Raw genomic sequence first — 16,493 nt, forward strand, 5'->3', positions numbered from 1 at the left:
CTTCGGATTCGTAGTGAACCACTCACACTACCAATTCACGGTCCTCCCATTTGGCCTGTCTGTAGCTCTGCGGATGTTCACAAAATGTATGGTGGAAGTGGCGGCTTTTCTGAGGAGGTTAGGGGCATAGGTCTACCCTTATCTAGACGACTGGCTAGTCAGTCAGTCAAAGACTCAAGTAGTGTCCAACGTTCGACTTATCAGATCATTTTGAATTCTAATCATGACTTCCAAAGCACTTGCGTATTCTAACAGCTTGGCGTTGTCCACAAACTAAACGTACTCTCTCAGCCATTATCCAAATCATTTATGAAGATATTGAATAGAACTTGACCCAGGACGGATCCCTGCGGGACCCCATTCTATATGCCCTTCCAGCTTGACTGTAAACCATTGGTAACTACTCTGAGTATGTTTTCCAACCAGTTGTGCACCCACCTTATAGTAGGTTTGTCTAGGCTATATTTCTCTAGTTTGCTTGTGAAAAGGTCATGTGAGACAGTGTCAAAAACCTTACTAATGTAAGATATACCACATCTGCTGCTTTCCCCCATCCACAAGGCTTGTTACCCTGTCAAAAAACGATACTAGCTTGGTTTTGCATTATTTGTTCTTAGCAAATTCATGTTAACTGTTACTTATCACCTTATCTTCTAGGTGCTTATAAATTGATTGTTTGATTATTCTCTCCATTTTTGGGTATGAAAGTTAAGCTGACTGGTCTAAATTCCCTGGGTTGTCCTTTCCTCCCTTTTTATAGATATTTGCCCTTTTCCAGTCTTCTGGGATCTCTTCGGTCCTTCATGAATTTTCAAAGATACTCACTAATGGCTCAGCAATCTCTTCAGCTTGTTCCTTGAGTATTCTAGGATGTATTTCATCAGCCCCTGCCAACTTAAAGACATCTAACTTGACTAATTGCTGGTCTATATTAGAATCTTTGATGGATTCAGCTATGTCCTCTGAGCAATGTAGTTAAGCCAACATACGTCCTAAAGTAGGCAGCGCTAGGCTGATGGAAGAATTCTTTACTACAGTGATAGGAGAACCCTCCCATCAGCATAAGGTATGTCTATTCTTCAACGCTACAACAGCGCCGCTGTAGCTGTGCCACAGTAGTGCTTCAGAATAGATACTTCCAAGGCTGAAAGGAGAGGTTCTCCTGTCAGCGTAGGTAATCAACCTCCCTGAGAGATGGTAGCTAATTTGACGAAAGAATTCTTCCATCAACCTAGTACTGTCTACACAGAGACTTAAACCAGCTTAACTATGCTGCTCCAGGATGTGGATTTTCAAGCCCCAAGTGCTGTAGTTAAAACAATGTAATTTTCTAGTGCAGACCACCACCATAGCTTAAGTCAGCACTTGCCCAGCTTGCTACCCCTTAACACCGGCCCTGGTTTTATATGTAGAAAGACCGTTGATGTGGCACAGTTGGGCTGTGGAGTTTTTATAGCATGTTAGGGGGCCTCAGAAAGAAAAAGGTTGAGAACCCCTGCTTTAAGTAATTCTTAACTTGTTATTTCCCTATTTTAGCCTCAGAGCCTACCTGTTTTATGTTTGTCATTCGTTTACTACAAACCTTTTTGGTGAAAACTGAAACAAAGGCGGCATTTAACACTTCAGCCCTTTGCTGCATTTTCTAACTCAACCATATTGTGCACAAGTATAGTTACAAAGTGGTTGATGGGAATACATTCTCTCATCCATATGAACTCACTAATGCCAGAACTATTTACAGATGGGCATGAGTAATATCAAGGCATTTCCTCTAATTTAAGAAGCCAGATAAGAGATTGTAAGTTGTCCTTGTGTGTTATGACTTTTGTTGTGTTGATACATTAATAAACGGCTGTCAGATTAGCTCTCTTTTGTGGCGGAATATTGTGCTGTGTTATTTCTCATTAGGACAAATCCTTCCTGTAATTATGTGCAGTTGTGTGATTAACAAGTTATTTAACAAAATTAAATAGATAAGAATAAGGTTTAAAGTAATGTGTGGGACAATATCGGTTTTGTTTAATGTATTGGAACCAGGCTCCATGTCCTAGTCCCCACAAATCAAATTTTTGTTTCTACAGTACCATAGAAGTGTGCGATTCTTTATAGATAATGCAAGACTTCTCGAGTAGGAGACAAACTGAGGGCCAGATCCTGTGTCCCTTATTCTCATGAGTACCACCATTTACTTCTAATGTGAGTAAGCAGTGCAGGTAGACGATGCAAGAATTGAGCCGTAAATTAAACAGGACAGGCAGGAGATGACAAACATAAGGGTTATGGGATGGTGAAATATGGAGGAAAGATGATCTTTTACTGTTGTTTCTCCATAAGATAAACTTTGCTATATCCACACTTATAATTGATTATTTGTTTTCTTTCTGTTCCTCTTTCAATTTCTTAGGAAAAATTGATAAAATATGCAACAGACAGTGAAACTGTGGAGCCAGTCATCTCCCAGTTAGTAACTGTGCTTTTAATTGGCTGTCAGGATGCAAACTCTCAAGCCCGACTGCTTTGTGGAGAATGTTTAGGTGAGCTGGGAGCCATAGATCCAGGTAGACTGGACTTTTCAACAAGTGAAACCCAAGGAAATAATTTTACATTTGTGGTAAGGAGTATTACATTGGAGTTTCTATCATATGATACTGTGAACTTTTGAAACTGCAGTCAGAAGAGAAATGTTGTATTGTATTAAATAGTTGGTTGGGTAGTAAAATGTTGCAGAATGGCACAAATTGAAAGCATCAAGTTTTATTAAAAGCTGGTAATTGACTTAGGGTAAGCGAATCTCAATACTCATCCCTGGTGGTTCCACAAAATGCTCTGTTTAAGACATTTAAAAAAAGAGTTCTTGAGAGACTAAATCAGTTTATAATTCAATTAAAAACAAAACTTGGATACTTTTTCAAATTAGTGACACTGGCGTTTCATTATACATGTAAACATTTCTGAGTGTCAGAAAACTGTTATGCTTCAACTCCGAAGGATGCATTTATAAAGTATTACGCAGGGACATAGCTGTGCAGCTCTGGGTAACCTTAATTGGAGTCATGAGGCTCAGTCCCTAGGCACCATTTTGTAAAATTTATGTCTAAATATGAGACCAGTGGAGAATGTGGATGAACATTTGAAATAAATAATGTGGTTTAATGGAAGTAGAATGACATGGAGTGTATGGGTTTGTTTAACTATGAATGTCTTCATTATAAAATACATAATTTGTGGGTGGAGAAATTTCCTGAAAATTAAGCTCCTAGCTGTCTAGAGCTAAACAGTGCAGACAGCAATTGTGAAAGTTACTTGTACAGAAATATCTCAAGTATGGATAGCAGTAGCCTTCTTTCTTTGTCAGTAACTCACTTCCATGAATAAAGATTTTGATTTGTGCTATATTTTGTAATGACTAATGCCATTTGTTAGGAATTGTTCAAGCATTTCAGTTAGGGCTAAACCCTAAGAGTTGCTGAAATCATTGGGTGTGGCAAAAGCTCAGTAGATGTTCTGCACCTTTCAGGATTTGACCATGAATTGAAAGTGAATTTACTGCTCATGGAAGTGAAGGACTAATAGTACTGGCTTGAGTTAGTCATGGTGTGGGCAACAGTCACCAAAACTTTCTCAAAATACCTCAGTTCTGAACATGCCTGCTATTCCAAACTTGGGGCTGTTTCATAGAGACTCGCAAGTCTGTCAGTATTGTGGTAGTCTTGTGACGTGTAGAGTTTGGGATTAAAACCATGCGCCAATTAATTTTCAATCCATTTCCACAGAAATTGAAAATTTACTCTCACTGTATATTGCATAGAGCTTTTTTCCTTCAAATTGGGATTTTCTAAAGGGTCTAAGTGAGTTAGGTCCCCAGGTCCCTTTGAAAGTGAATCTGAATTGTGGGCCAGATATCAAACATCAGCCTCCTTTCTCATCTAACCCCAATTTGAAACCGGGCTCCAAAGGTGATAGACTAAAGTTCTTTCTTGAGCCAGTAGCCAGCCTCTTAAATAAATTTGATTTTTTGTTTGTTACTGAGGCTGGAGTGGAGGACCCAAATTTTGGCCATGGATTATTAATGGAACTAACCAGAGCATTCATGGCTTATGCGGATAATGTTCGTGCTCAAGATTCTGCAGCGTATGCCATTCAGGTAAGGCAGCATGTTTGTTAGATCATTTGTTTTTATTATTGAATTTTTTCTTTGTTGCACTGAAATGCAGAATCTGTACAACAAATATTTTTAAGGAACATATTTATATATTTGACCTTTCTAATATTTCACTTAAAATATTGGTGGGCTTAGTATGTGATTCAGGATACTGTAAGAGTTTTTAACTCCTCAAATCCCATATGGCTACTAGAATTTTGAGTAATTTGCAGTTTTAAAGATGGTATTTCTGTTAATACATTTTTAGGAATTACTAGCCATCTATGACTGTAGAGAGACAAACACTGACTGTCCAGGCTCCAGGCTTTGGAGGAGGTTTCCTGAGCATGTTCAAGAAATACTGGAACCTCACTTAAATACACGGTATGTGTCATTGAAATAAATCTTTCTCCAAGTTAGCAATAATTTGGTTTTGTTTATGTGCATGCCACTCTTGCCAACTTCCCTTGAAGAGTGTGCATAGGTATAAAACTCAAATATAGCCCTATTCTTTCTGCATAATGCTGACTTGTCTCTCACTTGACTATTTAAATCCTTCAGTGACTTGCAAATCACAAAGAAAAATATTCTGTGCACAGATAACACATTCAGGCCTGGCAGTTTGTCCTCAGAGTGAGATTTTAAAACTGCCATGAAATCATCCCTATCTCTGTTTTTCATTAAAGTACAGGTATGACCTCCAATCGGAGTCTAGCTTTTTTACATACTGTATGCTTGAGATTTTTTGATCCTTACAAAAACATAGAAGCTAACTTAAACTCTTTCCTGGTTACTTGTGGACTGTGTCCTTTCTTCCACATAGGAAAACAGTACCTGTTTACTAAACTTGGATTTTAAAATTACAGATACAAGAGTTACCAGAAGGCTGTAAACTGGTCTAAGATGAAGAAGCCAATTTACTTAAGCAAATTAGGCAACAATTTTGCAGAGTGGTCAGCAACCTGGGCAGGTTATCTTATAACAAAGGTAATTGCAATGTGTGCTATATGCATTTGAATGAAAAGATAACTGGTGAGATAGTATACAAATGTGTGTGGCGTATATTTAGTCTTCATCAAATCCTGTCTGTTAAAGAAATGAGGAAAAAACTATGGGCAAAAATCTCACTTAGGCCCAATTCGATGAGATACTTGGTACGCTTAACATCCATTGCAATCACTAGAGGCTAAGGATACTTGGCCCTTTGAGGGACTGGCCTTTTTGATTACAGGCATGGTTTTAGCACAAATTACAGCACTTTTTGTATCACCAAGGCACACCCATATAACCATCCACAGTCCTTATGTATAATATGAACTTTTTGTTTCTAGGTCTGTCACTTGTTGTGGAGGCATATTGGCAGCACCATAGTTAAGATTCTTTCAAGCTGTTGGCTTTAACAAGATCTTAACACCTCTCTGTAGATTTTAGAAAACTAAAAATGTAAAATATGTTATTAGTTGCCAGGATCACTAATATCTCAGGTGTTTCTGAGATAAGATATAAACCTCAAATCTCCTTCTCAGAAATGTAGGGAAGGAAGCCTGTCACAATTTTCATATCCCTGTAGTTACACAATCCCAGCACATAGAAACCATCTACGTTGTCCTCCTTTTCCCACCCACCCCCATGCCATCATATGTAGGTGATACATTCAAAACTTTGTTTTTAAATGAACCACACTAAAAGGGAGCCACCCTAACTCACCAGCTACAGTGGCTTTTTCTGCTGACAAAAGTATGAATAGATTTTGTGGCAGACCTCCGACTTTATCCCCGTGGATCCTGCACTTCCAGGCGGTTTATGCTAGCATCAGAGGCTCACTGCAACTCTCCACATAGCCCTTCTCTCTCTTTAGGGCCAGGGTACAGTCTACTGAGCCCTTTTCATCATAAGCCAGCAAGGAGGTTGGTGAGAGAACTCCCACAATCGCTGTTTTCCCTACAGGCTTATTCAAGAACAGTTGAGTCTCCTGTCCTGACAGGGGCCTGTCTTCCCTTCCCAGGAGGTGTTTTTGTAGTGGCAGGTTGGGGGGAACCCAGGCCCGGCCTCTACTCCAGGTTCCGGCCCGGGGACCCTACTGGCAGCAGCTGTTGGCAACTGACCTTTTACTGCCAGAGTTGCTACATTTCCCTGGGCCTCTTCCCTACAGCTTCCCCGCTTCTCTCTCTCAACATCTTCTTCACCCTTACCTTAGGGCTCCCTTTCCAGTGGTTTCAGGGTGTCTGCATTACCCAGCCCTTCAGCCACACTTCCTCTCCCCTGACTCTCTTTGACCTGACTGGAGTGAGCCCTTTTGTAGTATCAGAGGGGCCTTAATTAGAGTCAGGTGCTTAACAGCCTCAACTGACTCTTTGCAGGTTAATTGGGGTCATGTGTCCACCCTAGCCAGGAGCAGCCCCTGCTTTGGTCAGTCAGGGAACTGAAAACTGCTTATCCAGTGGCCAGTATATCTGCCTTCTACTACTCTGCTGTTCCCAACTGGCCTGGGTCTATCACAATTTATATCCCCATTCCCTTGGCATCTTTGTAGGACAGAGGAAGGGGTTCTACTTATGGCTGCGTGAAGAGCCCCGCTCTCCAGAAATTCTTTGTAGACACAACTCCACAATGGCACGCTAATACTAGTGTGCCAATCCTGAAAACGTTCAGACAGTAGCAATGCTGATGTATTTCCCTCCCTATATCCATAGCTCCCACATACGATAGTCCCTCACTTTTGTAAGTATAAGTCTGATGATCTGTTTATGGTTCGTTGGACTGAGTGTATCAGGTACCAATAAATTGGATGGGATAGTTTATCTTCAGCAGTAACAAAAACTGTATTTTTATATGTTGTCTAAAACTTTCAACAATTCTGCTAGCCACATACGTTTTACCTACAAAAAACACTCTTCCTGAAAAATACAATTTTTGTTACAGGTGCGACATGATCTTGCCAGCAAAGTCTTCAGCTGCTGCAGTATTATGATGAAAAATGACTTCAAAGTGACGATCTACCTTCTTCCACACATTCTTGTCTATGTTTTATTGGGATGCAATCAGGAGGACCAACAGGAGGTGAGATGATGTTTTCCTGTACATTCTTCATAAGAATTAAAATTGAAGCAGCATAGCAGTATATTTGAAGGGCTCAATATAAGGAAACAATATATAGGTATTTAACACTCTTCTGTATTAATAATATAAATGTTCAGCCAGGCTTTGAGTAAGTCTTAAAAGTTACTGCTGATAGGTGGTGCATCAGCTCTACAGAGAAACTATTTCCTCTGAGTAGTCTACTGTGCTTTGACCTCAGAAGCGGGGAGGCTATGTATCCAAATAGAGCAGCAATAGCATCACTAGAGTTGTAGAAGGAGGAAATAGGCATTCCACACCCTGCCCAGGCAATAAATTGGATTGGTGCATCTTCAGGGTGCTCTGTCCTCTAATTTCCCCTGACCTGACCATGACTTCCATTTTAGGGGAAAAGCTGGTTGAGCACAAGTCCCCCTGTAGAGCAGAGTTCATGCATGTTTTGTGCCACAACCTTTCTGTGTGGACTTCTTGTTATTAGGAGCCCACAGGCTGGGTTCCATTTCTGTGCGTGCGGTTTTGGGTTTTCCTGAGAGAAACTGGAGAATGAATCTGGCCTTTAATATTGCTGTAGAATATGTTGAAGAGGGAAGGCATGCAAGCCAAAATAGAACAGGTTAAAGAATATTTAGAAAAGTTAGTTGCATTTAAGTTGATGAAATTCATGCCAGGGTACTTAAGGAACTAGCTGAAGCAATCTTGGAACCATTAGCATTTATGTTTGAGAACTGGAGGACAGGTGAGGTCCCAGAGGCCTGGAGAACAGCAAACATAGTATCTATCTTTAAAAAGAGAAACAGAGAGGACCCGGGGAATTGTAGACCAGTCAGCCTAACTTTGATACCTGGAAAGATATTGGAACAAATTTTTAAACAATCTGTTTGTAAGCATGTGGAGGATAGTGGGATTATAAGGAGTGGCCAGCATTTCTCAAAAACAAATCATGCCAAACCAAACTAATTTTCTTCTTTGACAGGGTACTGGCCTAATGGATGGGAGGAAGCAGTAGACCTGATGTATCTTGATTTTAGTGAGGCTTTTGACACTATCCCACATAACATTCTCATAAGCAAGCTAGAGAAATGTGGTCTAGATTAAATTATTATTAGGTGGGTGCACAACTGGTTGAGAGGCCATACTCAAAGAGTCATTATCAATGGTTTGTTGTCAAACTGGGAGGACATATATAGTGGTGTCCCACCAGGATCAGTCCTGGGTCTGGTACTATTCAGTATTTTCATTAATGACTTGGATAACAGAGGAAAGTATGCTTCTAAAGTTTGCAGATGACACCAAGCAGGAAGGGATTGCAAGCACAGAGGACAGGATTAGTATTCAAAATGACCTTGACAAATTGGTCTGAATTCAACAAGATGAAATTCAGTAAAGACAAGTACATAGTACTACGCTTAGGAAGGAAAAATCAAATGCACAACTAGAAAATGGCAAATAAATCGCTAAGTAGTAGTAGTGCTAAAAAAGTTCTAGGTGTTAGAGTGGATCACAAATTGAATATGAGTCAACAATGTGATGTAGTTGTGAAAAAGGCTAATATTCTGGGGTGTAGTAATAAGATTGTTGTATGTCAGACACGGGAGGTAATTATCCCAGTCTACTCTGCAGTGGTGAGGTCTCAGCTGGAGCACTGTGTCCACTTTATGAAAGATGTGGACAAATTGGAGGGAGTCCAGAGGAGAGCACCAAAAATTATAAATGATTTACATTTATGAGGAAAGGTTAAGAAAACTGGGCATGTTTAGTCTTGAGAAAAGAAAACTGATAAGTCTTCAAATATGTTAAGGGGTATTATAAAGTGCTGTGATCAGTTGTTCTCCATGTCCACTGAAGGCAGGGCAAGAAGTAATTGGCTTAATCTGCAGTAAGGGAGACTTAGGTTAGATATTAGGAAAAGCTTTCTAACTATAACAGTAGTAAAGCTGTTGAATAGGCTTCCAAGGGAAGTTGTGTAATCCCCATCATTCTAGGTTTTTCAGGATAGGCTGGACAAACTACCTGTCAGGCATGGTCTTGTTTACTTCGTCCTGCCTCAATACAGGGGCTGGACTTGATGACTTCTTTAGGTCCCTTCCAGCCCTACAAAACTCTGAGAAGGGAATTGCAAATTAATCAGACTTAAATATGTTTTATAATCTTATAGTTAATTAAGATGTCCCTACTTGCATGTTCCATTTCTGGGGAAACTTCCATTGTTTTCTCTGTTATAAACTGCCAAATTCCTCATGTGTATGTGTGTATTTGGGGCGTTGGGAAGGGAATATTTTCTCACACATCCATACTTACGTCTTGGTCAACAGATCTAGCAACATTTCATTAACCCCAATAAAAGCAAAAATAAAATTAAAATTAGCCATCCCACTAACCAATAGTCATCTTGTTAGTCATTTTACTTAAGTTAGAGTGTGTCTAACTTGCATGGAAGCACCATTTACTTACCTATATTCTGAAGACACTTAGCTGAACAGTAATCTGTTCTTCATAAAGCTGTTCAAAATGCTTCACCATGCTTTCCTGTGTCTTTTTCCATGTATAGTACTTATTGGTTTTTCTTTTCTTTTCTTTTCTTTTCTTTTCTTTTCTTTTCTTTTCTTTTCTTTTCTTTTCTTTTCTGTTTTTAGGCCCTTGGGGCAAGAACTCTATACTGCCCCAAAAACACTGCCAATACTTAACAAATGCTGTTACAATGTTGAATATTTCTAGGTTGACCTCTGTTTCATCTGTTGTCTCTTAATATTTTGCAGACTTTATGATGAAACTAAAAATGTTTTGGTTTTTTTCATATTAACCTCTGTGTAGGTGTATGCAGAAATCATGGCTGTTCTTAAACACGATGACCTGTCCACTAGAAGACTCCAGGATAGTGCATCAGATCTGAGTCAACTAAGTACACAGACAGTGTTTTCCATGCTTGATCATCTAACACAATGGGCTAGACATAAATTCCAGATGCTTATTGCTGAGAAAACTGTTAGTAAGTCAAGCAAAGACAGAGGGGATCTGAAAGGTTAGTGATGTTCTTTGTATTGTATATAAAAGGAATTTTGTATTCTTAAAATAAACATTTAGACATGTCCCTTCAAATTAGGACCACATAAGAATGGAACTTCGCTGCCAAGATAGTGTTAGACTATTGCTATGATTTCTTAAGTCCATACTACTGGCAATCTAACACTGTATCCCCTTGCCATCCTCATAGTGTTTTCTAGCTGCTATTTTGAGAAACCTATGGATTCATAAATTAAGAAACGGATGTTCTAAGACTTCTTCTTTTATCTTGAATTTATTTTTAGAAATCTTCTATGACACTTAAGTTTATATATGTATATATCTATATATGATGCCTTGAAAATCTTAAGAACATGCAGCTACACTGCTTTTAAGAAATTATATTTATAGAAGAGAGAATCTTTATTCTTAATTAAATGATTAACTTGGGGTAATGGATGAACTGAACTTTAATCTTTAATGATAACTTTATAAATGAAACTTGGATGATAAACTTCTTAAACTGTTTTATTCCATAGCATCAAGTGAGGATTATGCAGAATATGAAAGTGTGACACGTTTTCTAGACCTCATACCTCAGGATACATTGGCTGCTGCTTCCTTTCGCTCTAAAGCATACACAAGGGCTGTAATGCACTTTGAATCATTCATCACAGAAAAGAAACAAAATATTCAGGAGCATCTTGGATTTTTGCAGGTTTTAATTAATTTTTTATTTCATTTAAAATGAATATGAAAACAGATGTGGGCCATGTTTAGAGTTGTCAACACTTAAGGTTACCCCTCCCTTTGTCTTTTCTCAAAGATTGCAGATGTGGTTATGCTGTTGCTGTCTGAAGCATCAATAGACAGTTACCTATCTTCAAGTAGCAAGGGTTGTTTCCCCCGCTCATCATGTCTGTTTATGTGATAAGCTGGAGGAGGTTTCTCTTTATTAGAAGAAAACAAGAAAATTAAATAAAAATCTACAATTATCACTAAAATGGCTTTTTTCAAAAAAGAGCAATTTTGTCTTTCAATGAACGTGACCCCTCTTTTTAAAATAAATAAAAGCTAATCATGATTTACATAAATAAAATATTACAATTATGAAATCTTTTTGTAAAGTGAAGTAATTTATGCTAAAATAGAGGAAGAGTGCACACCGTGTGTATTACAAAGATGAAGAATTATTTTCAAGCGGCATAGTTAACTTATATGTTAGCTGAGTTCCTGTTAGAGTTCATTTCTTCTCATGGTTGAAGTTGCCCAATGAGTTCCTAATTTGAAAAATAATCTAGAACACTCATTCTGTGATGTGTAAGAGTCATATGCATTTGCAACTCTGTATTATACAACTTACTGCATAATACAGTACTTTATTTTATCCTTTGTGTAAGTTGCTTCAAATAAATTTGATATGGTACCCATTCAGTAACATGAGATTGTTGTTACTGAGACATATGAAAATTAATGACTGAATGACTGAAGTTCATGTGGAAGTTTGGCCAGCAAAATCTTCTAAGATGTCTAAAGATTTTATTGTTCAGTTATGTGATGTCTTAGAGTCATAACTTGTAACTAAGAACTCTGCTTTGGAGCAGTTTTACATGACAGTTAAGTAACATGCTTGATTCTTAACACATTATACAAATGTCTTGTTGTTGGCCTTTATAGTTGAACCACTGTGTTTGATTTATGTTTTCAATTGTAATATTTTCCATGTTCAAAAAAAGAAATTATATGCTGCTATGCATGAACCAGATGGAGTAGCTGGGGTAAGCGCAATTCGGAAAGCAGAGCCATCTCTCAAAGAACAAATCCTTGAACATGAAAGCATTGGTTTGCTGAGAGATGCCACAGCTTGTTATGACAGGGCTATTCAGCTGGAATCTGACCAGGTAAAATGAAAGTCACACTCATCATCCAACAAAAAGGTGAAAAAATATAATGATAGAGGCTTAGAATATATATGTAAAATATGAACATTTATAATGCTGCAATGACTGTATATGAGTTATTATATACAATACTTGGCAAACTGGAGCAAGTCATTCTCTAGGTTCCAAACACCTTTAATTTAAAAGTGAAATTGAGATGTGTATGGGGGCGAGTGTGTTGATGCAACAGTGGCCCCTTTGGCCAAATGCAGGATTGCACCATAGTTTGCTTGATATGGCAGGGGAGTCAGTCGGTTCCCCTTGCCTGAGTCCCAGTGAGGTGCAGGAATTTTTCCTTTATTCTTGGTGGGGTCATGTGGTCCTGGTCCCCACGGAGTCTGGAAACCTCAGTTCTCAAGTCTCTGAGAAATAAGTTGGGGAACCCAGGCCCGCCCACTCCATTGGGTTCCAATTGAGGGCCCTTAAGCTTTCCTCTTCCACCTGCTTGCTCCTCTGGCAGCTGCCCTGCCTCTCTGCTTCCTAGCTCTTTTATTCTCCTAGCTGCTGTGAGGCTGCCAGTCAGCTTTGGCTGGCAGTACCCGCATTAGCCCCTGGGTTGCTGGGCCACAGGAGTATATTACTCCGTGACAGTGAGTTTGTTACATTATTGTTCACAACTTTCCCTATCAGTTCTCAAACATATGTACTAAAAAACGAGTTTTACTTTGTTCTGAAACACACCTTAGAAATTACTAATATCAGCTGAGATTCTTTTCCAGGGAGTTCTGTCCAAATTTGATTTTTTTGGTGTGAATTTGGTTATTCTTTTTAGCTGTGATAATTTAATTATTTAAACTTTTTTCTTTCCATATTCATAACAAGAAAAATGTAAAAGAATAATGAAAAAAACAAAATTGATGTACATGCACCCAGAAGCTACCAATATGATATCTCTTGATTATACGCAATGTGTATTTTGATCTATTCTATCTGCATTTCTAGATCATTCATTATCATGGTGTAGTGAAGTCCATGTTAGGTCTTGGTCAGTTATCTACTGTAATCACTCAGGTGAATGGAGTGCTTGCCAACAGGTAATAATTTAATACAACCCCTGTTTGAATAATAAAAAGTTCTAATACTGCAGGTGTTTCTAGAAGTGTGGAAATAGAATTTTATGGACAAAATGAAAACATTTAAAATTTCTCTAACTTCAGGATTTCAACACTGTCTGAAATACTGCTACTTCCTTTGTGTATAATACTCAGTGCAGATAGATATGTTTTCATTTATTCAAGGAAAAAAGCAACAGAGGGTCCTGTGGCACCTTTGAGACTAACAGAAGTACTGGGAGCATAAGCTTTCGTGGGTAAGAACCTCACTTCTTCAGATGCAAGTCTTGCATCTGAAGAAGTGAGGTTCTTACCCACGAAAGCTTATGCTCCCAGTACTTCTGTTAGTCTCAAAGGTGCCACAGGACCCTCTGTTGCTTTTTACAGATTCAGACTAACACGGCTACCCCTCTGATACTCAAGGAAAAAAGAATCCTTCATTGTTAGCGTATTGTTGATTGTCACATACTTGTTCTTTCTTTTATGTTTTTTTTTCCCCAATATACAGTTTTCCTTGCACAGTAGTGAATTTTGACCAGAAAGTTCATTCTTTTTTTTATTATAAAATATGTTCCTAGTAAAGTATATATACTATTTGAAGACTCAGTTTATGGGATGTCAATTTCAAATTACTATAAATTGATCACTTTTTTTTTTACTTAACGTTATTCATAGCAAGTTAACATACCTTTGATTTTCAAGTAATATAGGGGTTTTGCTGTTTAAGAGTTAATTAGTTTATATAATGTAGAACTAATGCATTTTGTGCCAAGAAAATATAATGGCTATAGCACTGGCTGGTTTTGTACTGTGTTCTGATTGTGTGTACTTTTATAGGCCGGAGTGGACATCTGAATTGAACACATATAGAGTGGAGGCAGCCTGGAAACTAACACACTGGGATTTATTGGAAAATTATTTGGCTGCAGGTAGTAAACTAGATGTCAAAATGAGAACATTTTTGTGCAATTATATATGTTCAAATTTGGCCAGCTTCAACCAGAAGGCATTTGTTGCAAATTTCTTGATCTGTGAAATATCAGCTGGTGTTAACTTTACAGTTTTTGTAAATTTATCTGATCCTTTATGACTGGAATTTTCAAGGGATCTTCAGGCCAAACACCCTTTAGGCTCCTCGGAAAATTCCACCTATAGGATTTCTAAAAGCACATATTGGCACAAATTGCTTGAAATCTCTTGGGAATAATAAAATATTAAAGTTGTACTCCTTTTGATGTTGTCATAAATTTTTTGAAATCTATTTGGACCAATTCTGATGAAAGTTTGTTTGATGAAGAATTTCCACTAAACATTTCTCAAATGTTACATTATTGACAGGCTATGACAGGGATGCTGTAACAATTTTTGTAGTTGGGGGTGCTGAGAGCCATTGAACCAAACTGTAAGCCCAGTATATAATGGAAACCACTTCAAGCCAGAGGGTGCACCCCTACTTTCAGCACCTATGGGCTATGCTGTATTGCCTGAGCAGCTAATGAAATGCAGTTTCTGATTCTTTGTTCCCTAGATGTGAAGTCCAGTACTTGGAGTGTCAGACTGGGACAATTGTTGTTAGCAGCCAAAAAGAAAAACACAGCAGCTTTTTATGAGACACTGAAAGTTGTTCGAGCAGAGCAGATTGTACCCCTCTCAGCAGCAAGCTTTGAAAGAGGGTCCTATCAGCGAGGATATGAACACATTATCAGGTATTTTGTGGCTTCTGTATACCACTTCATTGTGTTCAAGGACTAAATAACTCACTTTAAAATGCATGTATCTCATTGTACCTATTGGTGTCTTGTGTTTTCTGACAACAGACACATATACAATACCAATTGCAAACCTTTCCTGATTGACTGAGATTTTGTGTTATATCTCCCTTGGAAATATTCATAACTTTTCTTTGTTGCACTCTCATCAAAAAATCAGCAAGCGAATTCATATATGCATGTCAGAAAATGAACACCTCAGACCAATTCCTGCCCTAAAAACACTACAGCTAAAACCTGAAATTTAGTCCAGTGTATTAACTCCACTAATTTCAGTGAGATTTTATATTTACACATCTGTAACTGAGAGCAGAATTTGGTCCTTCATTTCTAGACTCAACACAAGTAGAGATTATTTTCCTTTAAAGGCAGTTTAGTGTAGTTGAACTGAAGTTTAACTTAAAATGCTGTAGAAGTTGCATAAGAAAAAGGTTCAGTATTATCTTTTTATATCCTATACCTCCACATGGCAATGAAGACATGTGGCTTCATGCAAAATATACATTTTAACTTGCTTGCCAACTCAATTTAAACAAAAATTCTGTTTTATGTACCAGATAGGTTTTATGCTTATATAGGAAGATGCCATTCAAAAGAATTCTACATTTCCAAATGCTCTTGACCAGTCGTCCCCAACCTTTTTTGTCTGGCAGGTGCCAGATGATGAGCCATGGAGGACTGTGGCGGCGGATGAGCATCCGCCGAAATGCTGCCGACAAGCGACAATGTCAGTAGGCGTCCCTGCCGAAATGCCACCAACAAGCAGCGTCATTCAGAGGCGTTGTCGCTGAAATGCTGCCGAAAATCGGCAGCCTTTCGGTGGCGACACCTCTGGATGACGCTGCTTCTCGGCGGCATTTCAGCGGATGCTTGTCCGCCAGCCAGTACGTGGGCGCACTTAGACGCCTCGGCGGGCACTATGGCGCCTGCGGGCACCGCGTTGGGGACCCCTGCTCTTGACTATTCACAAGCCTTCATCTCGTCATTATTCTCACGTCAGCTATACACTCTCCAAACTTAGTCTACTAGTTAATGAGAAATAAGAACTATTTAAGTTCTTAACTTTGGAATTTCAACAGTGACAAGGATCTTTTACCATTTCTATAAAAAGAAGAACAGGAGGACTTGTGGCACCTTAGAGACTAACAAATTTATTAGAGCATAAGCTTTCGTGGACTACAGCCCACTTCTTCGGATGCATATAGAATGGAACATATATTGAGGAGATATATATACACACAGACAGAGAGCATAAACAGGTGGGAGTTGTCTTACCACCTCTGAGAGGCCAATTAATTAAGAGAAAACAAACTTTTGAAGTGATAATCAAGCTAGCTCAGTTCTGTTGTAATATAGCCACCCGCAGGTCTGTCACTGAATGACCAGACAGGTTAAAGTCTTATAAGGAAAGCTTATGCTCTAATAAATTTGTTAGTCTCTAAGGTGCCACAAGTCCTCCTGTTCTTCTTTTTGCGGATACAGACTAACACGGCTGCTACTCTGAAACATTTCT

General features: G+C 38.6%; 1 protein-coding gene across 1 annotated transcript in view; it reads left to right on the top strand.

The window, feature by feature from the left end:
- The window catches only part of ATR (ATR serine/threonine kinase), a 79,661-nt gene that overhangs the window by 37,638 nt on the left and 25,530 nt on the right, over positions 1-16,493 (top strand). The window contains exons 22-32 of the mRNA XM_008171483.4: positions 2,405-2,611; positions 4,031-4,144; positions 4,410-4,525; positions 5,008-5,128; positions 7,064-7,201; positions 10,031-10,238; positions 10,759-10,937; positions 11,956-12,120; positions 13,102-13,193; positions 14,049-14,140; positions 14,740-14,917. Of these exons, the coding sequence (XP_008169705.2) occupies positions 2,405-2,611; positions 4,031-4,144; positions 4,410-4,525; positions 5,008-5,128; positions 7,064-7,201; positions 10,031-10,238; positions 10,759-10,937; positions 11,956-12,120; positions 13,102-13,193; positions 14,049-14,140; positions 14,740-14,917 (1,610 nt within the window). The remainder of the gene's footprint in view (positions 1-2,404; positions 2,612-4,030; positions 4,145-4,409; positions 4,526-5,007; positions 5,129-7,063; positions 7,202-10,030; positions 10,239-10,758; positions 10,938-11,955; positions 12,121-13,101; positions 13,194-14,048; positions 14,141-14,739; positions 14,918-16,493) is intronic.

Source organism: Chrysemys picta, chromosome 9 (genome assembly GCF_011386835.1).
Source record: "Chrysemys picta bellii isolate R12L10 chromosome 9, ASM1138683v2, whole genome shotgun sequence".
Lineage (NCBI taxonomy): Eukaryota > Metazoa > Chordata > Testudines > Emydidae > Chrysemys > Chrysemys picta.